This window comes from Centruroides vittatus, unplaced genomic scaffold, assembly GCF_030686945.1.
Source record: "Centruroides vittatus isolate TY-2023 unplaced genomic scaffold, ASM3068694v2 contig_990, whole genome shotgun sequence".
Lineage (NCBI taxonomy): Eukaryota > Metazoa > Arthropoda > Arachnida > Scorpiones > Buthidae > Centruroides > Centruroides vittatus.
Genome location: NW_027122659.1, coordinates 320533 through 346881, shown reverse-complemented (window position 1 = coordinate 346881; position 26349 = coordinate 320533). Strand labels below are relative to the sequence as shown.

At 27.8% G+C, this 26349-nt stretch overlaps 1 protein-coding gene across 1 annotated transcript; it reads left to right on the top strand.

The window, feature by feature from the left end:
• The first annotated feature begins 131 nt into the window (after positions 1 to 131).
• Positions 132 to 25047, top strand: LOC136986060 (ectonucleoside triphosphate diphosphohydrolase 4-like). Its single transcript, XM_067283517.1, has 10 exons — positions 132 to 303; positions 3759 to 3904; positions 10087 to 10296; positions 11781 to 11931; positions 13506 to 13666; positions 16951 to 17087; positions 22547 to 22716; positions 24035 to 24365; positions 24439 to 24683; positions 24778 to 25047. Exons 1-10 carry the CDS (start codon positions 284 to 286, stop codon positions 25004 to 25006), a joined length of 1800 nt encoding a protein of 599 aa, XP_067139618.1. The 5' UTR covers positions 132 to 283; the 3' UTR covers positions 25007 to 25047.
• Positions 25048 to 26349: the final 1302 nt, after the last annotated feature.

Below are 26349 nucleotides of genomic sequence, written 5' to 3'. Positions count from 1 at the left end.
AAATATATTTAAAAAATCTTCATAATTGTTTAATTTAAAAAAAAATATATTCGAAAATGTAAAATATATTTATTCGTGCATTATCTTTTTCTGGTAACTTTGTTTAAATTGTTTTAATGGGCGAATGGCAGGCGACGTCTGTGATTACGTCAGCGAGTAAACATAATTGTTTAAATGTCCGCGTATCGATGAATAATAATACTTTGGATAATATAATTTATTTCTTTAATATTTATGGATATGTTATTCTTTTCTCCTTATTCATTTCATACATTAGAAGTTCATGAATCCAAGAAATATAAGGTGAATAATTCTTACATAAATTCATTTCGTTTATTATTTCTTAACACGTGTGCTTTTAAGATGTAACGATGAATTATCTAAACTTTATCGTTAATAAATTATGCCAGCTTTAAACATTAATCTGATTATTATATTTTATTAAAATCATTTCGTCCCGTCGTATCCGACACGTTTAAAAATTAAAATAAAATTAAATGAATTATGGGTTATTCCAGGTGTGATTATTTGTATGAATTAATACGTGTTTCTTTAAAGCTAGGTTCTCGTTGGCGTGTGAACTGCCGTAAAGTGGATACGGACTGTCGGTTTGCCCCCGTTTGACCGGTTAGGAGTTGAGAATTTCTTGACATTTGACAAACTGTTCCTTCGATCAGTCGACTTTTTGTGACTGGTGTTTGAAATCTTTCCGACCAGTCGACTCGTAAATTAGCTTGTGTCTCTTAGTACAATGCAAACAATCCTTTGTTTCTGTTAGCATTTGTTTCGTCTGTTAGTAGTAGTGCGTAAACCAATAATCCTGTTGTAAAATGTTTTTAAAATGTTCCCATTTACACGATCTAAAACAGTCTACAGATTCTTTACTACACAACAACAACAAATTTGAACTTTAATTTCTCCACTAGCGATTAACACTCTGGCACTCCACAAGTGAGCAAAACTCAGGCACCCAACTCAGGTTGTTTTAAAATTCTATTGGGTTGGTAAGCCTCACATGTACAGTACAGCTCTCCTAGCATTTCTAATGGCTTTATGTAGGCAGGCGGAGCGGAATTTCGTTAGATCGACCGATGTCAATAAAAGGATTGTTGGTTTGCAGGAAGAGGTTTCTCATGCTCATCGTAGGATAGTAGTTCGTAAGATGGAGTAATCTGAGTTAACAGTGGGCAGAGTTTAAATAATGTAAACTTGTGACTGTCCATGCCCGGAGAAGGCCCGTTAACTGGGTCAAAAATGTTAGCATTATTTAAACTTCACTCTCTGTCAAAGGTGTGTTGATTAATTCAGTTAATATATTATCTATTGAACATATACTGTATATCTCTTATTAATGTGACTATATTTCTTTATTTTACAAAGAAAATTAAACAGATAAAATTTTTGAACATTTTAATATTAATTAAAGCCACTAACAAAAACCTAATATTTAGCAGAGAAGTTCTAAAATGCTAGCATTTTTGCCCGTGTCAAACAGGCAAAAATGCTAGGACTTTGAACTTCTCTGCTGGATATTAAGTTTCATTAGTGACTTTAGTTCAAGTATACCCAGTTTTTTTGAGTGGTAGTATTTAATATTAATACAGTAAGACCCCGCTTAACACTGCCCCACTTAATGCTGTTTCGGTATTACGTGGTAGTATTGAAATTCCCCGAGATCGCACGCAGTGTTGGGATCAAGGCGTAATATCAAATTTTAAAGCTTATTATCTGCGGCGGACATTCCGACAACTAATTAATAAAACAGATGGAGCAGATAAACAATTCATTAGAGATTTTTGGAAAAACTAGAATATCATGGATGCTGTAGACAACATCAATCTTTCCTGGAATGAGGTGACCAAGAAATGTTTGAAAGGAGTATGGAAGAATGTATGGCCGGAGCTAAGCAAGAATGTTGACACAAGAGAATCCATTGTTAATGTCGACGAAATTGTCAAGCTAGCTAATGAAACAGGGTTGGATAATATAAATGCGCAGAATATTGAAAAATTATTGCAAGTTACAACTGGAGAAAGTTTTTCCAATGACGATCTAAAAGAATTAGTAGAACAACAGGTGCATGAAGGTGACGAAATTATTTCTGAAGATGAGGAACAAAAGGAACTTTCAACGGATTTTCTAAAAAAAAGTTTAGCCACTATAATGAAAATTATGGATCAGTTTATACAAAATGATTTCAATTTTGATAGAAGTTCAAAGGCAAGACGAAGTGTCATGGATGCCATGTCTTGCTATTGACAACTACTAGCTGAACGAAACAGGAAAAGGCAAACAACGTTAGATGACTTCTTCACAAAGAAACAAAAAATGTCAAATGAGGAAGAACCTTCCTCATCGCAAACATAACTTCTTTACTCGAACTTTTATTTTTATTTCTATGAATGTTTTATGAAAAAATATCGATATTAGCAATAAATAAGTCTATAATTAATGTAATAAAAAAGTATTTAACAATAAATGTTACAAAATAAAACAAAATAAACTGACAAATTTTCTTATTCTCTATTCTGTTTCACGTATCCCCCTTATTTACATGTTAAGATGACCCTGTTTAACGCTGTTTCATTTAGCGCTCTGTCATCTAGGAACGTATCCCCCGCGTTAAGCAGGGTCTTACTGTATATAAAATAAACTACAATATTAACGACTCTTTTTGTTTGAAAATAAATATATTTATAGAAGTGTAATTTAAAAGTTGTATTAATCTTTAAGTGTTTGAATTGAGATGACAAAACTAAAACAATAATATAGATGGCCGAATGCCAAGTTGTTAAGGTGTTGGCCTACCTATCTGGGAACCCAGATTAAATCCTCGTAAGCAACCTAAGGAATTTTTTGGAGTTGGTCTGGCCCAGATATGTTGGATCTCATTTTTCATCACCTGGCTCTCCTATTATGGACCAGGCTGAATGTTTGATGGTTATAATTAAAAAGACTCTCTTAGAGCCCATAGAACAGAAAGCAGAAAGAGTTAAAAAAAAAAAAGTATTGTAATACTGTACATTAAAAATTTTGACTTGTATTTATGGTTGATTGACTTTGATATTATGAACTTTTATGATAAAGTATAGGGGGATTTAACTAAAAGACAATATTATTCACATTTACAATCAATCAATATTAAAATTGACAATAAATTTAAATTTACTTCTAGTATTAGTTAGAAATTTCTTGGGATTATCTTGCATTTTAGATACTCTGAAAATGGAAATCAATATTCATATATGTAATGTAAAAATAGAAACTAATATATGTACACACACACACACACTATATATATATATATAATTCATTATGACAAGTATACTTGAATATAATTATTGGTAATTAGTCAAAAATATATTTATCAAAATTAAAAAAGATTGATTTAGAGATGACTCATAAATTTCTGCAACTAATAAATTTTATATATGTATTTATTATTATTATATGTTTTTCTTTTTAGTTTTATTAAGTTTTTTTCTTAATGTAAAATCATTAACCTAAATTTTACACATGTGAACTATAGTTCAAATTTTACATGAAGTATAAGATATTAAATTATGTATTGAATTGGAAGAAACAAACTAGTTAATAATACTCAAATTAACCACAATAATTTATATAAAAATAACAATATTAAATTTTAAATGTTTATTAAGAAAATAAAATTTATGTAATAATTATAATTCAGTAATTAGATAATTTTTGTTAAATACATTTTAAAATATATAATGCTATAATGTTTTTTTTGACAGGAAAATATGTTTCTATATGGGAAAATATTTTTGGCCTCGTAATAAAGGATTTGGCGGAAGATGGAAATTGTGGATATTCCCAGTTACATTTTGTATCTGTGTTTGCTTATATTTAATTTATAGAAATTATATTATATTTGAGAGAGGTATGGAAAATTATGATTACATTTTTATTTATTTATTAAGAATTTATATTAGATGAAAAATTGAATAAAATATTCAATTATACTTACTTTGTTTACCTTTTATTTAAAATTTTTGAAAATATTTTGATGAAATTTTATATTCCGTGAAAACTATTTGTGAAAAGTTACAGTATAAAATTTATATATCAATAATCTTCAACTAAGATACTAATATCAAAAACAATAATTTAAACAATAGTTGATTAAAAATAAAAAATTGGCTGATGATAATTACAAAGAAATATAAAATAATATATTGTATCTTCAATATATTTTTTTATATTTTTATATAAATACCATCAACCAATTTTTCATTTTTAATTTTTAATCAACTATTGTGAATTATGGCATTGGTATCATTTTGCATTTTTTAGAGGCATAGTCGCAAATAAAAGGTCATCTCTGTAAGCAAAAATTGTTTTTGGGTTGTCATTGGTGATTGTAAAATGATTCACTTGTAAAGACATTTTGTATTTTCAACATATTTTTTATATTTTTAAATAATTTAAACCTCTGATGAAAATTAAATTTATAAAATAAAAATATTTAAAATAAATTTTATGAATTATATTATCATCAGATTTATCTTGTTATGAATTAATTATTATCTATCAATATTTTATTACAAAAATAAATATATACATATTTATTTATTTTTTATAATAAATAAATATACTTTGTAATAATATATTTATAATAGAAAACTAATATAGAATATTAGTTTTCTATTATATATATAATAAGATAGAATAAGATAGAAAACTATATTAGAATATTATTTTTGTTTAAAAAAAATCTTTTTTTATTTTCTGTATATTTAAATCTTATGATAAACTAGCCAGAATTCATTAAATATTCGGAATCATCATAATATGACTTGCCAATTAGTTCAATGTCATAGTTATTAGAATTTTGAATTGTATTCATATGAAATATTAATGGAAATATTTAGAGATTTTATTTCTTTCTTAACTTTATTCCTTTCATGAATAAATTTTGTTAAAGATTTTTGAAATTATTTCCAAAATTTGAGAAATAAATTTATTTAAAATCAGATTTTTTTTTTACTTTAAGTGATTTTATAATTGCACTCTGTAACAAAACAATTTAAAGTAATATATTTCAAAGAAACATTGAAAGTAGATGGGAAATAATATTAATAAGATTTTTTAAATTGTTTTAAAATATTCACATATTATTAGGATCTTTGTCAGATGTGATAAATTATCAGTAAAGAAAAAGTTTGTATTAGATTTTTGTTTTCCCTCTTATTCCTCAAGATTATAGCATGGTGATATATTGGATTAAAAATAAACCTATTAAAGTATACTTTGTTACTCACTTTGGTATGTTTTCTATAAGTTTGTTTTTAGCATTTCAAGTTTTTTTCTTCTAGAAAAAACTCACTCTTTTATTTTATTTAATCTCCAAAAGGAAACTTTTTCCAAATGTCATTATTGGAATAAATGGTTTAAATACTTTTCTTTTGAACACATAGGCATATAATAAAAATTATATTGAATGCATGACATTACATTTGCCCTCACAGTGCATGGTGCATGCACCACTTGCATTCCCATTGCATCACTGATGAGTAACAAAGTATGCAAATGCTGACAATTTTGTAGGCATTACTTTTATTTACCATCCTTATACTTTTGAATGTATTGCATGTTTTCATAATTGAGAAAGTGTTCCATGTTGAAATTTAAATTATTTTGATGCAGCAAGTGTAGCACCATTTTCTGGTTTTTCATTTTTAAAGTCCTGCAGTAAAAATTGCAAAATTGCATTACAACTTTCCTTTAATTTTTTAGTATTTAGAAAAAAGTATTATTATTATTATGCTAATTTTTGGCACAGAAAATTTTTAAAGCTTTATTTTTTGTGTGATATATAATTTAAATTGAAGAGATCGGTTCAAGAAGGATATAAATCCACGACTGGCTGGTTTTGAGTTATCGGTAATTTCATTCTCTGTTCATGCATTCCGATCTGTCTGTAAAATAGGAATATGCATCACACATGATTACAGCCTATCCCAAGTATTCAAAGTTTATGAGCATGGAATTAAGATATATGTAGTTGGGTCAATCAATCCCTGACTCAAAGGGATGGAGAAACAAAAAACTATTAAACTTTTTATTAATGAAAGGCATTATTATGTACATTTATTTTTCAATATATACTTCCTCTAGCAGAAGACAAAGTCTTCAAATGCCTTTGAAGAATGTTGGAGGATGGGTGTTCAGAAATTTGGTTACTACTTCCTTTGATTCATCAACCAATGAGAAGCGTCCTCCAGTAAAATGTTTTTTAGCTCTTGAAACACAGCAAAGTTATTAGGTGCAAGATCAGAGATGTTTGGAGGGAAACTCATAAATTGCATCAGGAATCAAAAAAATTTCTGATGCAGTTTATGGATCTCTTATCAGTTATGAGTAGTATCTACTGTTCATTCTGTTTACCTTTGTCAAGGAAATCAATCTTGATTACTCCTTTGTGGTCCCAGGACACAGTTAGCATGGATGCTTGCTTGTGATACATTCCACTTTGGAGTTTTTGAGGTATGGTTCATCTGGAAATATCTATTCTGTAGAGGTCCACTTACTCTTTGGGAATGTAGAAACCCATTGGTTTTTTCTCTTTAGTAACAATGTTTTTGATGAATTCATTGCCATATTTGTCAAGCAGTTCCAAATTTTTCAGAACAACACTGGAAACAGCATTCACACATTTCTATAGTGAGAAATAAAGCAGGAGCAAAATTTCTAAACTTCCATTTTTTATATAATGGCATGGGTCCCTTACTAATGTGTAGCATATTGACAAGTTCACTTTGATTCAACATCTGCATTTCAAAATTTTCTTGTACAGTTTATGTTTCTCGTTGCAAATTTCTGCAGATAATTCTTCTCTTGGCATGTTGAAAATTCTCTGCTGCCTTTGAATTCACTAATTTATAAATGATGCTATATGATGGACAATTTTCCCCATAAGCCTGCTGTAGATTTTTGTGAATTTCTACATTGTCTTTTTTAGTAGCACCAAAAACTTTGACACTCCAATGTTCTACTTGCATCTTCATTTTTCAAGTAAGACAAATTTTAAAACAATATTATTATATCTGCTATGCACATCCAATATCTGTTGCGTAACAGTTTTTTCATATTATTGGCTATTTAAATTAAATTTTTTATTGGCATCACCTGTATACATCCTGATGATTCTGAAGATTTGACCCAACTACACATGCCCAAGGATGTATATCCTTTTTAAAAGTGTATGGAACGGGCAGCAGAATAAAAATTGTACAAGTTTATGGATATATGCTATTCTGTTGCATAGAGAGATTGTTTCCAGATTTTCAATAGGAAGTTTTTCTGTCCTGTTTAAAAATTCTTCTATGCATCCATATTGGACCTCGTTTTTTTCTTATTGCAATTAAATAAGTAAAAGACAACAGAAAATATTTTCTACCTAATTACACTTACCAAATAAATAACTAAGGACACTAAGTGGATGTATTTATTTGTTTCATACAATAATAATAATAATAGTATTATTATTTGTAATCATAGTCAAAGTGAAAAAAGTATTTTTTAGTTCTTTAATAGGCCATTCTGAGAGTAAAATATTCAAATTTATATTAAAGAATTTTCTTTCAATCTGGTAACATTAACAGAAGATGTGTTTTTTTTTTTTTTTTTCAAGAAGGCAGTATTGTATGTATCAAGTGAATATGAAGATACCACAGTTTGAGCTGAATTATGTATGAAATTCAACTCCAAAGTATAATGTGCATTTGCCTCTTAACCCAGCAAAAGCCAACAATATCTGCCTCTTTACTCTGAAGTTTGTTCTTCCACAATACCATGGTAATTATGTTGAGTGTTGTGGTTCATTAGATAACTCGTCATAATGTCAATTTTTTTTTTTTTTTTTGCAGAAGGCATAGTTGTGTTTAATTAAAGCAATATTTTTTCCTAAGCTTGCAAATTTTATTGATTTGTTAGTTCTTTAGAATAATCACAATAATTAAGAAACACATTTTAGATAACAATACCACTACCACGAATAAGAGTTCGTAACGGTGAATCAAAAGGATATTAAGAATGACCAAAACTTTTATGCAACAGATGCATTGACATTTGTCCTACTAAGTAGATTTTGTGGGACAAAACTCCTTTATGTGAGCTCTAACTGTGGATCACTAGGAAAAGTCCAATGTTGAATATTTTAGATGTGGCACAGTTTTTTTGCTATCACGAAATATGGATCCATGGACTTAAATCTTGAACTGACCTCTTCAATTGATGTTATTAATTTTACAGTTATTTACTTTCTTAAATAAATTGCTGATATTTGTAAAATTTTATTTACAAATTATTATTTATAACTGTTTATTAAATAGCTACAAAGTTTTAATTTTCTGTTTGTTGATAGTTACACTATAAGAATATTTTAAACTTTTTAAGTATTATTAATAAATGGTAGTACTAAACAGAATAAATATTTTTGTTAAGAGCTAGTTCAAAAATTGCTGTTTCATTTGCTTTTATTGATTTATATTAAAAATATTCTTGTTATATAATAATGATGATAAGAAAATTCAACTTCAATTTTATTCAGTCTCTTTATTAGAAAGTGCTGTTTAAAATAAGTCCTGGAAATTTTCTGTTGTTTTAAAATCACATTTAAACAAAAATTGCTTGGTTAACATCACCAAAATTATTTATTATGAACATTTTCAATCTCAAATATAAATAAAATACATATGTAGAAGAAACACTAAATTAAAAAGTAAAAGTGTCTTCATATTTCTTTTGAAGCTCTCTTCTATCTTGATTTCGAGGCATAGAAGAACCCCAAAGAAAAGATTGACTCTGCCAAGCCCACTTCAGGCTATTGTTAGATCCCAAAGGTGTGAAGGACAAAATATGAAGATGCTTTTATTTTTAATTGAGTTTGTCTTCTACATGTTTCATAATATTCATCATCAGTTCAGACCATGTTTAGAATACATATAAATTGAATGTAGAGTAGCAAAACAGAAAAGAATATTTGTAAAATCAAGTTTTGAAAATATTCCATTTTACAATATATTCGATAAATATATTATATATATTTCTATGTTCGATTTATATGTACTCTACATGGCTTGAATTGAGGCTGAAAACATTTTGTAATAATTTTGATGACCTTAATAACTAAGCAATATTTACGTATTGAATAATTGGAGCTGTTATGGAGTAAAATTTCATATATTTTCATGATTTTAAAATATACATTTAATGATAAAGATTTTTTTTTATATGAAATTTTTTATAAACATTAATTTTTTCATGATAATTCTGTTTTAAATATGGATTAGTTGGGTTGAAAATTATATATTAAGTAAAAAAGTAATTATTTCATTTAATTGTAGTTAATTAAAAAATGCAACTTATTGTACACCTTTTTAAAATTCAAATTTATTAATTTCACAAAAATCAATAGATTTTGATTTTAATTTTATTTTCTTTGAGAGGTTTTGTGTAAACAGTTTTATTTTGAAAGCATCTGTCTGTTCATTAAAATTCTAAAAATTTGATCACAATAAATATTAATAATTAGCGGACAATACAAAAATTATTATTGTATGACACAATTCTGAGAAAATGAAATAATTTACAACTCAGTTGTAAATTATTTTATAATTGTTTAAATTTAGTTTTAATATATTTAATTCTATTTTTTTTTTTTATAATATAAAGTTTAATATTTTAAAAAATATTAATTTCTACAGCATTGACTTGAATATTTTCATAACAATATGAGCAAGTATTTTCCATGAACATCAATATAAATCAATATATTTTCTTGTTTACAAAAGCATTTACATTTCATAAGAATGCATTAAGAATGTCCTTCAAATGGGATGATCTTACATAAGCAAACTATAATAAATTTTCAATTTTTAATAATAAATCTATTTTCAAACTCGACGCAAGAGTTGCAAAAGTAGTAATGAATTTTTTTTTCTAGATGAATATATAAATTTACTTTTTATTATTGTTATTATAACATTATTTTTAAGTTAAAATAAGATGTTTTAAGTTTTGTATTTAATTATTTTATAAATTTTTATTCATTCTTTTTAGATGTATCGGATAAAAAGTATTATTCATTAAATGGAATTTTTGAAGATAAAGATCACCTCGAATATGCAATAGTTATTGATGCAGGAAGTAGTGGAAGTAGAGTTTATATTTATGTTTGGCCTCCTCATAATGGAAATCTTGAACATTTGCTTGACATTCATCAGTTAACAGATGAATTTAATAGACCATTAGTGAAGAAAATAACACCTGGTATAATATATAAAATATAAATATTTGTTAACTATAATTATATGTTATTGTTATAGTTAGTAAAAGAAATTAACAAAAAATAAAATATTTAAGACTCCTTTAATTAATAAAGAAACATTCTACATATTTGTTGATTTAAAAGAAAAACCTGGCAAATGAGGCCGCTAAGGCAAAGGTGAGTGATTGTACAAGGTCTGCTCTACCACCTAGTCTCATACAAGCAATCAGCAGCCCTGCCAGTCATTGTATTTATAATGTTATGCACAACCAAAGTGAAGCAATATTGTGTAGTTTTTAGTCTGTTTTAGCTATTAGTATTAAATTTTTGAATAAGAAATAATATATGTAAAATCAGCTTTATGTTAAATAAAAACAAAACTATAAATAAAGACAACTTAAGAGAGTTAAATCATAATGAAGACAATAATATTTACTTTATTTAACACTTCTAGTCTGTATTTTTGCATCGTGAAATTTCACATTACCTACCATACATGGGATTTTTTTTATTTTATCATTTATCTTTAACATTAATTTATAAAATATATAATATATTATACATTAAAACTATGATAAGCCTTAAATTGTACTATTAAAGAAATGATGTGATAATGCAAAATTTTATGATACAAAGATGAGTAATTTTATAAATAAAAAAAATTGGCATAGATGCATTGATAGATAGATTGAGCAAGATGTATGATTATAAAATTTTTATTGTCTGTAGTGAAAATATGTATGTATTCTTTAAATGATTAATAAAAATTCAAATTACTATTTAACTGCAATCAAGTGTTACTGCTAATATTTGAGGAATTAAGTATTCCACATTAGATAATAAAATAATCAAATTTTATAATTTATAACAAATGTATTTTGATTAGAAGTGTCTGGACCTCATTAGCGCTAGGTGAAAATTAGTATAATTAATAAATAGATATAAATAATAATAATATATTATAATACTGCAAGTTTGTATTGTAAGATTTAATAAAATCTGTCTGGATTTGTAATTAGATATTAACAGTTTTAGTTTCTTTTAAAAATACAGTTTTATGCTCACTGCTATCATCATGATTTTAAATGAAGTTTAAAAAAGAAATAATTAACATTGTTTTTTCTTTTGTTGTGTGACATTGTTCTTTTCCCTTTTATTTGAAAAATATTATCATTCTTTACTAGCAATAACAATAAGATTATGTTGAAATCTTCATATAATCTACATAGTCATTCTTTTTTCCATTTCTCACAACAAAATAGAATAATTGAATCAATTTTAATTCTTAAAAGTTTTATAAATGTATAAATATAATACTATGATTAAAAACTGTAGTGTTATTATCAAATAATTATATTATTTAATCTCAAGAAATAAATTGTTTTGAGTTTGAATTAGGAATATTTTACTGTATTAAAACTTTAAATTTTAAAATTTCATGTATTTCTTCTCCTTATTTTTAATGAATTTTTTGTTTAATTTATAGGTTTGTCATCATTTGCAGATGAACCATTCAAAGCAAGTGATTATCTTTATCCACTTCTTCAGTTTGCTGCTGAAAATGTTCCAATTGACAAGCATGTCCAAACTCCGCTTTTTATATTAGCAACGGCCGGCATGCGATTGTTATCAGAAGAGTAATTATATATACATATTGCATATATGAACTATACATATTTTGGTTTTATTTATTTACTGATATATTAGTGTTTAATTAAGTAAAAGGTCTTTAAAATAAAATTATCATCTTATATTTTATTGATCAATTGTCTTTTTATATTTTATTTATCTATTGATTAGAATTATTACTCTTGCTCTCACTCACTCAAACACACACTCATACATGTTCTATTTTTAATAAATTTTTTTACATTTTGAAAGTTTTGAGAATACTAATGAAAATATTTTACAGAATTTTTAAATGATTGTATTTACTAAATAATTAAACAATACATTACACCTTTGATGTTTGTGGATGTCAATATTTGGGAATTTAATCATTTGTGATTGGAAATTTATGCACCAAAATTGAAATTTGCACCAAATTTCAATGCACCAAATTTCAATTTCAATTTTTGTAAAAGGTTTTGACCTGTTAGGTCAAAACCTTTTACAAAAATGGTAGATTAAGTACTACTGTAAACTGGAGTTGGCACATGCATGAATTGGATGTTCAAGCAAGTGTGATACTAAAAGATCACTGCACTCTCTTATTTGTATGGTGCCTATCATAAGCTATTTTGTTTATTTTGACTTACATAAAATGACTTTTGCAACACTATAAACCATTGCACAGAATATTAATTCAATAAAATCATTGTTATCAGAAGATTTTTCTTTTCTGAACATTTTTTAAAACAGCAGTAATACAAAGTCTTGGTACAGATTACAAATGTAACATTGAAAATGGAACTCAAAATTTGAGAATTTGATGCTCATGAAGGATTACTCCATCCCAATTATTCACAAACATAGGGTATCAGTGTATTAGAATATATGTATGCATATACAATATGTATGTAATTTGCTCATTTACCCCTAAAGGGTCAATACCAACTCTATTGGGAGGTCTTGGTCTAGAAAAATAAAATTTTCACATTTATCAGTAGGTATCATCAATCTAGAGATACTTCAAAAGTCTTAATTAAAATATGAAAACATTTAAAACATATTACATTATTCCTATACCACAGTAGTTGCAAAGAGAAAAATATTTGCTGTAAAAAATTGTTGTCTAATTACAAATAAATAAGGAAAATAAGAAAGCAAGTAAATTTTTTTACATAAAATTTATTAATTAAAAGGGATAAATTTTTCATTGTACATTTTTTTTTGTGCAACTATCTTGTTATATATTCATTTCTACATGCATAAAATGCACTCTTATTTAAAAAAACAGGCTAAACAGTTAAAATTATGTCTTATATTCCATAAACTATGGTAGTCAAGCATATTTATCTTTTAAAATTGAATTTTTAATATTAATGTTATAATTTTAACATAGTTTAATGATAGATTTCACTTGTGCAAAACCTGCATGTAAAAAGTTATTCATTTTTTATGTACTGAACTTAGTCAAAATTATATGCTTTGAGTTGATTATTTTAAACAATGATACATTGTATATAAATATATGTTTATTTACTGTATGTAACTGAGATTTAAATTTGTACTTATTAAAAATGTAAAGTATTAATAATTTAATTTTCAGCATTCAAGAATCAATATTAAATGATTTAAGAGTGGACATTCCACAAAACTTTACCTTCCATTTTCCTCCAAGTAATGTAGAAGTAATATCGGGAAAACAAGAAGGAATATATTTATGGATAGCTATTAATTATCTACTTGGAAATTTTGATCATACTTTTGGTAAGTTTGTATTTTGAATTTAAATTCTCTGTACAATATAAATAAATAACTTCAATATTTAAAAATTAACAAACTAATTACTATAATTCCTAATGAATATTCTGTGTATTTTATGAAACATCTTCAAATAAAGCAAAAATTAAGTAAAAGTATTTTTTCATGCACAACAGGAAATAGGCATGTCAGTTTTCTATACAATCTTTGACACATATATCATTTTATAGTATTAACTAGTCTTTTCTTAGAGAAATTTTAATGTTGAAAATGTAATCATACACTCACGACATGCACTACCATGTTTTTCTTCTAAGGACAAGAAAATATATCTTAATGTAAATAGACAAAAAAATAGCATTATTTCTAGTTGTCTGATAAACACGAAAATGAAGTGATATCTTAATTCAAGGAAAAAGACTAAGATTTTTTTTAAAGCTGTAAAATAGATAGTATAAAAATAGTCACCTCTTTTACCAGATATACATCTGATATGAATAGAGCTTCACATTTCTTTTAAATAATTAGCTTTAAATGTGTTGAAATCATTATTTCCATATTTTATGTTTAAAAGTAATGTTTTAAATTGACTGAGTTTGGGCTAGAAAATTGTAATTTATTTGTAAATTGAGGATTATTCTTCACAGGGAAGAAATTTTCATTCAAAGTTAGAGAGATGAAGTTTAGGAATATATAAATTCCGAGCTATATAAAGGTATATTTTCATTAAAAAAAATGAGCTAATTTATAAATTCTAGACCAAAATTATCAATTACTGTAATCATTTTTGTATAACAAATGATTACAAAATATATAATAAAATTGATTCTCTAATTATAAAAGAATATCATCATAATATCTATAAAATATCATCATGCTGTTCAATTCTCTAATAATTATCTCATTATAAAGAAACATAATGGACTAATTAATAATATATAAGTTGTAAATTTTTTTTTTTCAAGATTAATATATTATATATTTATATACAGTAGCAGCTATGGAAATTGCATCACTCATGAAATCCTACAAAAATGTCTTTACTTTTTAAATTAAAATATCATTTTGCTGCAGACCTGCAAGAAATTATAAAGAATGCATCATTCATAACATTATAAATATGAGAACACTTTCCATTGGCTGACAAAATCTACTGCAACAGTGTTTTTGGTTATTATATCTTCTGATGGTATAAAAATCCATGTGAAGGCAGTGTACTTTTATAGGGTGGAAGTTTTTGACAATTAACACCATGTAAAGAGTCTGTAATTAACAAAAAATTCCATTTACATAAACCTTTAACCGGTGCGTAAAAAACTTTTGTAGTCTGTAAAAGCTTTTAAAGTCTGTAATTGTTGCTTTCAATGTTGAAGGTTCATCTTTTTGTAAAATAGCGTAGAGAGTGCTTTGTGATTGATCAATAATTGTACATTTGTTACAAAGGAAATTGAACATGACAGCATTGAAAGAAAAGCTTGTTCAGAAGATAAGTGTGAATGTCATGCCAGTATAGAATACTGAAATCTGTGAGAATGTACTAACAGTTCTAAACTGAAAGTAAGATGTTAAGAACAGATAGGTGTAAAAGTGAGGGTATGAACTCTAACATTATCTGTGCAACATGGGTTTAAAAAACTATTATCCATGTAAGAAGTCATTAGTACAATAATGTACTTAATACATAGACAAATAAGCACACTGTACTCATCTGAGTTAAACAGTGTAGACTGGAGATTTGACATGTGGAGATTTTGTTTTCCGATTAATTAAATTTAAACTGCACAGTTCTGATGTAAGGCATATAAAAAGCAAAGCTTATAACAAGAATTGCTTGATGCAGATATTAAAGTTTCTGGTGAGCCAAAGTGTGTCTAATAAATGTGCTGGCAGACACACCTTATAAATAGGTCTGTGAATGCAAAGTGCTACCAAAACATCTTATCTGCCAAGCTACTTCTGACAATTAAGGAGCAATTTTCTAACACAAAATCTTTCAGGATGATTCTGTGCCATGTCACTGAACCAAAATGATGGGTAAAATATAATGTTTTTTCTGTATTGCTTAAACTGACACACAAATTGTAGTTTTTGGTAAAAAAATTTCTACGAGAGGTCCAGTTCAAATGTCAAAGCTGGTCATGATAATAACACTATTGGTTCTCAATAGTGTTATCATCACAACCAGCTTAGGCATTCTCAGCAATATTTGTGCTGACTGAGCATAAAAATTGCAGAGAAGACTCCAGAAATTAAACAGCAACTACTGGGAGCGTATTAGATGAGTTTGATATCATGAACTTAGTATAGAACACTGGAAGAAACTTATCTACTCTACGTTAAAGTGCTGCAAAGCTGTTAATACCTCATAGGGCCACCTTGAGCCTTAATAAGATCTCATTCAATGAGAAATAACTGTTTGTTATGTTTTTCAGACATACTTATGCTATGAACCTTTTTTCTTTCATAACTGTGAGTGGCAAGTTCTTGCAACAGTACTTGTTAACAGTAAATCAAAAAATGCAATTTATTACATATAACAGGGGTGGGCAAGCAAGAGTTCAGTGGGAGCCAAAATGTAGGTTTTGCAAAATGCATGGGAGCCGCAGTTCTGTACTGTCGTGGCGGATAGTATGGTAAGGCACGTGATTTTATTATATAATATAAATATAATATAAAACAGATATTGAATTTTTTAAATAAACATATTTTCACAAAATTATAAAAATAAAATTGTAAAAATAATAATAAAAAACAGAAATTAACACTTTCAGCAAGAGCCGCATGTAACTCAAAAAGAGCCGCATTTGCTCATGTCTGACATCTAATCTTCTCAATTTCTTCTCAGTGCTGCATATTTTACCATTACAAATCACGATCATAACTTAAATATGCTACTTTGTATGAATTGAATGCTTTTTGATGAAATTTTCATGACTGCTAATATATCATTAGACAACTCTGTTATTACATGTAAAAAATATATTATTTAAAATAGATTCTAATACTTAATACCATGTACTGTACAAATATAATAATTGTTTTATTGAAAAACTTCAGGAGAAAAGAAGAAACTATATGAATACAAATGTGTGCATAAAATATAATTTCTAAAATTTATTTGGTGTTTTTCTAATGTGTAATATATATTGATCATAAACACATACATTCTAATATACTAAAATATATTTTGTAGTATTTATTTTAATAAAACTTCAGTTTTTACTTACAAAAATTCAAAATTAAAATAATTTTAATAAAAATTATTTTTAATTATATTTTTATGTTTAAAGAAAATGATGAAAAATCAAAAATTGTAACCAATTCTTCTATTTGGAGAAAACCTACAGTTGGAATGTTGGAAATGGGTGGTGCTTCTTTACAAATAGCATATGAGGTGACAGATGATGATTACAATAATGAAATTCAAGTAGGTGTTTCCTTTTTTTATTTTCTGGGAATACTTGTTAGATAATTAGTTTCTAACATTCATTAATCATAGTAAAAAAAAATAAATATGATATTTAACAGATATTGATTTAGCTTGTAGATAAATAGTGAGAACAAATTTTATTTTTAATTGAAAAATTCATTCACTTCTAGTAATAGTATATAATTATATAAATGTTATCAAACTAAATTGATATATAAAATGTCTGTTATGGTAGTTTAAAAGTTTTATGATTTTGATTTATATTATTGAGAAAATATTATTGATTATTGATTTATTATTATTGAGAAAATAAGTTAATTTCTTTGTTAAAAGAAATACACGTGGAACCAAAATAAAAATGAAAAAAGTAAATTTTAATTTAGGTAAAAGTTAATAGCTACAGGTTCTTTTTGGATGCCAGTATATTTTCTGTCCCAACAGATGGAAATAAACATTGTACAAAAATTCCCCGACTTATACATAGCTCGCAACAAAAGAAAAATAATTAAACTAATCTTATGCTAATGTTATACTATTATAAACATGAATAAAAAAAATGAAAATTAAAACTAATATTAAACTAAAGGAGAAGAATAAAGGACAGGTAAGAAAATGTAAGAAGTTAGGAAAGGGGTACCCAGTGTTTGTCCTTGAGGTCTTCAAAAAAATCGGTCGAGGGTCTTGCACAAAATATGCAGAGGGGATTCTCTTTTTCCTTTCAGTTCATTCGCTTGCCAAAATTCACAGTTAATTCTCATGAATCGATCTCAAACAAAATGGATTGATCACGACGAATTCTTTAGTCCATCAATCAAACGCTACTCTTTCTCTTCTGCTCGCTGCCAGAACGCACCAGAAGCTCCTCTCTCTCCACTTTCTTGAGTCCAAATCCTTTTTGTTCTCTCCTTCACGACCTTCCTGCCCTCTAGTTTCGTCCTCGACCCCTCAGGGGTTGCACACCCTTTCTTTGTTTTAGGGGATACACTATGACCATATAAGGAAAGGAATTTTGGAGAGACATTCCAAAGAGGAAGAACAATAGGTAAAGAAAAGAAAAGGGAATGAAAGCGTGAGAAAGTGAAATTAAAAATAATAATAAAATATACACTATATACAAACACATGGCGTACAGCCACATTATTAAGTAGTAATAAATCAGAACTATGCAAAATATAAATTTTGAAATATGCAAAATGTAAAAATGAATTCATATTTTTTTTGTGTGTGTAATTCCTTCATACAAATATTTTATACAAAATATTTTAAAATAATTATCTACAGTATATGCTTGCTAATCTGGCACTCTGTGCAAGGAATGAATGGATGAGCAAGAGTCTAGTGTATTTAATCTGCTAAATATTTACAATCAATATTTATGAATGAATAATAAAATGAATATATTGTAATTAATTACATGAATGTAAGAATTGTTCAAAATCATTATTAACAGTAACATAATGCAAATAATATGCTAAAATTCAAATTCATATCTATAATTTGTTTTTTTTAAAATATTTTTAGTATATATTCTTTCAACAATCAATATGTTTTATTTCATTACATAAACTAAATTGATTTGTATCATTTGTTCACTATGTAAATTTTCAATTTCAGTTGTAATTCACAATTAATCTTATGTAACATTCAATAATTTAATATTGTAAGAGTGAATCAATAAATAAGCAGCTAGGGCAACCAGCCATACTATTGCTTTTGGCTGGTTATTTATTGATTCACTCTTACACAGTATATTTTAATTCAAATTTTATAATTTTCTGACATTGATAAATGCAACATTAATTTTTTCACCACATTATAATTGTAAAAGTAAATTATTTTTGCAAAAAAATTTTTGCAGAAGTGTCAGAGTTGTAAATAAATGTTAATTTGTATTATATTATATAAAAGTAGAATTTTTCCAATAGAAAAAATAAAAACTATATAGGGATCCACCTTAACATCTGTCCAGAGACAAAATAGATCTTTGCATGCATTGCATGCAAAGATCTATTTTGCAACATTGAATGCATTGTATGCATGTGATGCATGCTTATTCCAGCACTAAAATAACTGAAGGGAATTAATTTAAGACATTTTAACATATAATATACAAATAATTTCTGACTAAAGGATAAAGACAACATTTCAGAAAATGATGCAAAAAAGTGAGTTTTATTTCATTAGAGAACATGTTCAAAATAATCACCTTCAGCAGCAATACAAAGATATAGATTGTCAAGCATAGCATAATTAATGGCATGTAGTATTCAAGGTGTTACTGTATCACAGGCATCTCATATGCATTTTCCCAGTTCACCAAAGCATTGATATCATACATCACTGCTTGTAGGTGACAGAAAAAAAATCCACAGGTTGTCAAGTCTGGATAATATGGTGGACACAGAACAAGGCCTTGTACCTATCCAGTGGTTTTCAAACCATTCTGAGAGCCACTGATGCACATTGTCTGGAAGTGATTTGGTACACCATTGTGCTAGTACCAAACCTGCTTTAGTTGCATCAATGGCAAGTCATTGAGTCATTCATCCACTGTTGTATTTAGGATGTTCAGATATTGATCACTATTTGGGGTGCCTCCAACAAATACAAGATCAAGAAGTTGCTCACTTCAAATTCCATACCAGATGTTTAGTGTAACATGCACTTGGTGTTGCATATGTTTGTGCATTGTGGAGAGAATGTTCTGCCCAGTGGTGCACATTATGATGCACATACACTCCATTCTGGAAAAATTGCTTTCTTTATCAGTTCATAAAATATGCTGAGAGGGTCATGCTGTAAATTTAGCATTGTTGCACACTTTAAATCATTATGCAGCATTCTCTGCATGTTATGCTAGTTGCAGATAGCAGCAGAATGGGTGCATGTCTTGGCAACATAATATCCAGTGTATTGTGTTCGGCAGTTCAGTCCACAACCTAAGCTAACTAATCAATGCTGGAAAAATTTTTTCTTTCCTGGTTAGAAGTTTAAGTAGACACTCTGTAGAGAAAATATTAATATTTACTTGTTATAATAGAATTTAATCTACTAATAATTACTGAGAACTGGATGTAATATAATAATAAAAAACTCACAAACCAGAAAATTGAGTACAAAATATAGTAAAATTTTAATTTAAGAAATGCCTGTTTTTGACAAATTTAAGTTGTCATAATTAGGTTAAAATGTAATTCAGAAGATAGAACAAGGAATTTGAAAAAAATTAATGTAGTGTAATACTATTTGTTGTAACCAATATGTGATCAATGATGTCATTTAAGTTTGCAGGATGAGATTGAAATATCAAAAGGGATATGAAAGAAAGACCTCCAGGCATGGGAGAATGTTTCTGCCTCCCTACATTTAATCACTGTTTCTTTAAGAGGAACATAGAAGACTTCCAACTTTTCTGGGTGTTATTAAGTACTACTTTAATTAAAATTTTAGTGCTGGATTTTCTGGTTATGAGCATTTTTAATATTGTAGAATTTAATCTGTAATATTTAGATACTATCACTGGCTGTTCATAACATTCCATTATTTCACTTCCATACATTTTTTAAATTTAATTCTATTAATAAGAGAATAGAAATTTTGTGGGGCTTTGCTCACTGTTTTCAGACTTTGTCTCCTATGGCATGAGCAGTGACATCCTGTCACTGCTCATGCCATAGGAGTGATGCTAAATCTTTTACAAATCCACATGCCTTTGTGAAAGGCTTTTGAGTCCTGACCAAGAGTGACTTACTCAAAAACAACTAATTAGCAAAATAACAGTTTTATTGGCTATCTAGGAGAGGATTTATACTCTTCCAAATTTACACATTATACATGATTTTTATACTAAATGATTTTAACCAATTTGCAGAGGGGGAGTGAGAATTCCAGTTTCTTTTGATCATCTTGAGGATTTCTAAGGCATTTTTGGTTGGTTTTATCCCGCCATCAGTTTGTTGGCACTGATATTTCTGGAAGTGCCAGTCCTGGTGTTTATTATGTGGTGTTTTTCCTATTCTTCTTTAGAAGAGCATCAAAAAGTGACCAAAAAGGAATATGTAATGGACAGAGTCCAGTGTGAGATAAGCTGGGGGCCACTGGGGTGATTCCCCAATGACCACTTACACGGCACGAGTAGGCTATACCTGATCTCGGGGTTGTCAGATGGCTTTTATGATAAATTGTCGGCGGGATTGCAAGATCCAGCCAATGTCAGGACTGACACCAGTTAGGATTTGAATTAGATTTTTCTGAACTATCCTAACTCATGATTCTAACAATTTAGATGATTAGGAGAGCTGACTTTAAGCAGGGAGTGCATTGAGTAAGTTGATAGGTGTTCTTTCATTCAAATAAGACAGGCTGACAGGTTCAACATTTAACAAAAAGTTTATTATACATCTAAACCTAAGGGATACATATAGATCATACGAGAGGTTAAATGTGGTTAAAATACAAATTTTTACAAATAGAACGGCGACTAATCTAGTTTCTATGCCGCGTGCCTAATTCCGTGAGAGAGAGTTCACAAATATCTAACTATACCTCTATGTTTTAGCTGATGTGATGCTTGTTCTATGTATGGAAGCTTCATAGCCAATGAATGTCATCCAACCGGGTCTTCTCCTGGGACTAGATCGGGTCTGTTTGATGGAGGTCTGGGAGACTAGGATGGCCACCATCAAAATTATAACTTCCTTGGGACAAAGTGCGCGTAACTTCTGGTGTCTCCACCTTTTATATGATTTGCATGGGAACTTAATCATGTGATCTTCTGTTGTTTTGAAAGTGAAGGTTACTTTTGCAGATGTGTGAGCTTGACAACAAGTTGCATTGACTTGATGGTGTTGCTTTTCCCTTCTTTCAAATCGGATGTTATTATTTCACAACGGCCTGTTAACTTTCCCATCCATTTGTTGCTAGTTGAGTTGTCATTCAATCTAATTCCATGCGAGGGTTTTTCCTAATGATCACAACAAATGTTTACATAAAAATTTTCATAGAAATGGGTTAAAATAACCCCAAAACTCGTAGATCTTGCACCAGCATGCACATGTATCTCTCTTTTCGTCAAAGTTTGTCGAGAACATATAGATCCCCACTTTTCAGTTCAGTACGATGATGTTTTCTTTCCCTTCTTTGTTTGCTACTTTCACTTTTTGTAGTTCTGGGTTCATTGGTGTTAGCCAATCTGGCTTTGATTTAATGAATCACTTGAGTTGGATAGGTGATTTACATTCTTGTGAGAAGGCACTCTATGTTTATTTGAACTGTGAGATGCTGATACTCGGATGTCTTATTTATCGACGAAGTTATAACTATCTTACGGTAGGAGTTCAAATTGGTACCTCGCAATTATATTTAGCATGAGTTAAATATATATAAATATAAATAATTTTAATTATTATTCTAAAATTAAATTGTATATATAGATGAATTAATTTTTAATTTTACAGGAAACAACAAAATCAAATGTAGTGGAGCTTAATCTAGGATGTGTGGACCATGATACTGGCCATTTATATCATTTATATGTTTCAACTCTTCTTGGTTTTAGTGCTGACAGAGTTAGAAGTCTTTATTCTAAACAATTAATTCAGTCAAACATTGAAAATGCAATCAAAAGGTGCAGTATTATATTATTATGTATGTAATTGTATTTTAATATAAAGTTTCATATATTTAATGTTTACAGTTTTATAAAATTTATAATTTTAAATATCATATGATGAGGTATAAAAATTTTACATCTCTATTTCAAAAATAAAAAAAATAATTATATTTTCTAAAGAAAACTTTTATTATAAATACATAAAAATTTATTTTCCTTTTTTGAGAATACACGAAAATAATACTTTATTTTTTGTTTAGAAATGATAAGAAGCAGATACATTAAACAAAAATTATAATTTTTATTGATGCATTCAATTTTAACTGTATTAGATAAATTTAAACATTAAGAAAAGTCTTGAAAATAAAAAAAAAAAAGCCTGGCATGTATACCTTGATTTGGTTGTGAATTCCAAGAAAATCTTGATAAACTGAATTATGAATTATTACCAGTTTTTTTGTTAAACTAAAGAAACCTATGACAGGAACTGTTCAATTATTGATTGAAACTTGGGCTGAGACTGCATGTCTTATGCATGTGATTTTTGAATGGCACAAACAATTTTTGGTGTGCAGAGAAAGTGAAAAGGTGATGACTATCCACACATTTTTTTAAAGTTGTCATCAGTAATTACTATAAGGTATGATTCAGAAAACCTGATATTGGATACTTCAAGCAATATCTGAGAAAGTTAGTTTGAAAAGCAAAAGAATTTGGTTTATTAATAACTAGAAATGTGAGGAACAGGTAGATTTTGCTTGACAATATTATACTTTTCTACTATACTAGTCTTGTCCAGAATAAAAATGAAGTCAATATTTGTTATTCTACACAAAGGTCAATAGTTCTGTATTCATTAAGAAGCAGAACATACAGTTTAAATATATTTTATAATTTTCTAATATTACAGTTTACTTTGAAATTTCTGACATTGTAAAAAACAAAAAATATCACATTGAAAACTTGAACATTACATCATATGACAAAGTTTTTTTGAAAATTCAAACATCAAGTTTTTAAAAAATTTTGTTGCTTATCTATGGTGGCAAAGTGATGTATTCAAGATCCAGAATGTCGGCTCTATTTTTATTATGGGAAATACTTAAATAGTAAAGTATACAGTGATGTTTTTATTAACCATATCTGGCTTCCTGGCTTTTGCCTTTTCTCAAAAATCAAATCCAGGCTGAAAGGAACCTTTTGCCTATCAACCTCAAATATTATTTTTAATATAACAAAATGAATGAACTAGTTGTAAATTGAAAAAAATTTTTAATGTTAAACTTAGCAAACTGATTATATTAATTCAATTTTTCATAAATTTATTTTACAGAAATAAAACCGCACCTTTAGTAATCTTAGATCCCTGTCTGCCTAAAGAAACCACCGATTTTAATGATAAAAATACTATAAGTATTCCTAATCAAAATATTTCTTCGGTTTTATTTAAGGGAACTGGAAATTTTAACGAATGCTATAAAAGATTAATTTCTTATCTCAATTATACTTGTGAAGGAATGCCTTGTAATAGTGGAATACCTCATTTAAGATTAAATTTTTCCAAAAAAGATTTTTATGGATTTTCTGAGTTTTGGTACACGATGGAGGATGTATTAAGAATTGGAGGAAGATATAATTATAAAAAGTTTCAGAAATCTGCTAGGGTATGTTTTTGTTTTATTAGATTATTAATAAATTATATAATATTCATTGATATATACTGATTTGATTATTTAGGATTATTGTGCCACTCGCTGGTCGGTTTTACAGGACCGATTTAAACGCCGCATTTATCCACTTGCAGACAAAAAGAGATTGAAATATCAATGTTTTAAATCTGCGTGGATGAGCGTCGTTCTTCACGAAGGATTGAAATTACCCGTAGATTATAAGGGCCTGAGAAGTGCGGCCTTCATCCAAGGTCAGAACGTACAGTGGAGTCTGGGAGCAGCTCTCTATCGCACTCGATATTTTCCTCTTAGGTAAATATTTCACATTTGTATAATGAATAATTTTAAGAATTAAATTTCTTGTAGTTTAAGGATTTCAAATTTTTAATTTTTATTTTTATTTTAGGGCATTGCATAAAACAGTTGGTCAGAACAGTTTAAGCATTTGGAAGGTTAATGCTTTCTATCAATTTTTATTTTACGGTTGCATCATTATTGTTTTTACTGCCATTACTATTTATTTGTGTCGTCTTCAAAGATTTTTCTGTAGACCAAGGAAGTTTTTATATCATACTAATATCATATCTATAGAGAAAGGTTTGACACCTTCAGAAGAACCATTACTATGGAGGTGATATCTTAATTTCAATAAAGTGCAATTTGTATAGTAAAAATATTAATGTTTTGTTAATATTGATGTAAAAATTTTTTTAAATTATAATAATTTCACAATATTAGATCCAAATGTTAATTATTATTAATTTTTTGAATTATCTTATTTCAATATTTTAATTTTTATTGTGTTAAATACAAAACTCGTATAATATTGATGAACATCTTTATATAAATTTCTCATATCATTCATAAAAAACATCTGGCAATGAGTTGCATAACTTTCCTGGTAAAAAAAAATTTTTTAAATGGTCATGGTACCATCTGTTAGGATATTTTATTTAAAAATAAAAATATGAAAAGTTGTTATAAAATGGCAAAAAGCTTAATTTTGAGGGTAGAGATGAGTTTTATAAAAAAAAAAAAAAAAATAGTAAAATTCCAATCATGAGTAAAATCTCCATTAAGTGTGACTTCACTCAAGGTATGACACGACCCTCTATCTTTCTACCCTTACGACCTTTAATCATCAAAATGTAATAGCATCGATCCTCCGAATAAAAATTTCTGAAATTTTCCAGGCAAATTTGTTTGACAAAAGACAGAGAACGCTTCAAAGTAGGTGAACAAAATTGTGCCTCACACAATTACAAACTTATATCCATACATAAAGAAAAAAACGTCCAAATTTCATTTCTCGACGTTTTAAGGTCCCGAGTACAGAAATGTAAAAATCTTGGGGCAGTCTGGGTTGAACTCGTCGAAATTGGCAAAAATCTCGGAAGGTCAAAGTTGATACGATTCAAATACTTTACCGTGTTATATATACAAGAAGCCGACAAAGTTGGAAGATTGGTTCAAGTTGCCTACAAACCAACAAAAATGAAAGTTAAACCAATTAATACAAAAGTTCCTAATCTTTTTCGTGTATTGTCCCCTTTTAAAAAAGTATTTTTTTTCTGTCGACCCATTCAATGTTATGTACTATATATATTATACAATATTAAATTATATATAATAAAACCTCTTATATAATTATTAAAAGACATTTATTTAAGAGCAAGAAGACAAACGTGTAAAATTTTAAATATGTGCAAAGTCTTAGTTATCCCCGCAAACTTTCATCAACCCCTGAAGGGTCAATAATGACGCCTATCAAGTTAATATAATAGAATGTATTTAACAAAATATTTCAGTTTTAGAATTAATAAATCACAGGAGGGACAATGGTAAATTACTTATCAACAACTTATAATAAATTTAAATTTGATTGTACTCGACTTTTTCAACGAAACACCAATACATTTTGGATTTTAAACGTCAAACGGCATAAGAAGTGCAGCAGCGGCCGAATGGATGGAAATGG

What these genes read in the sequence shown, in the direction of transcription:
- LOC136986060 (XM_067283517.1), top strand. Translation starts at nt 284, where the DNA reads ATGAATCCAAGAAATATAAG. An exon ending in AAATTTTGATCATACTTTTG is followed by an intron (nt 13,667 to 16,950) that starts GTAAGTTTGTAT and finishes TTATGTTTAAAG; the next exon opens with AAAATGATGAAAAATCAAAA. An exon ending in AGTTTCAGAAATCTGCTAGG is followed by an intron (nt 24,366 to 24,438) that starts GTATGTTTTTGT and finishes TTGATTATTTAG; the next exon opens with GATTATTGTGCCACTCGCTG.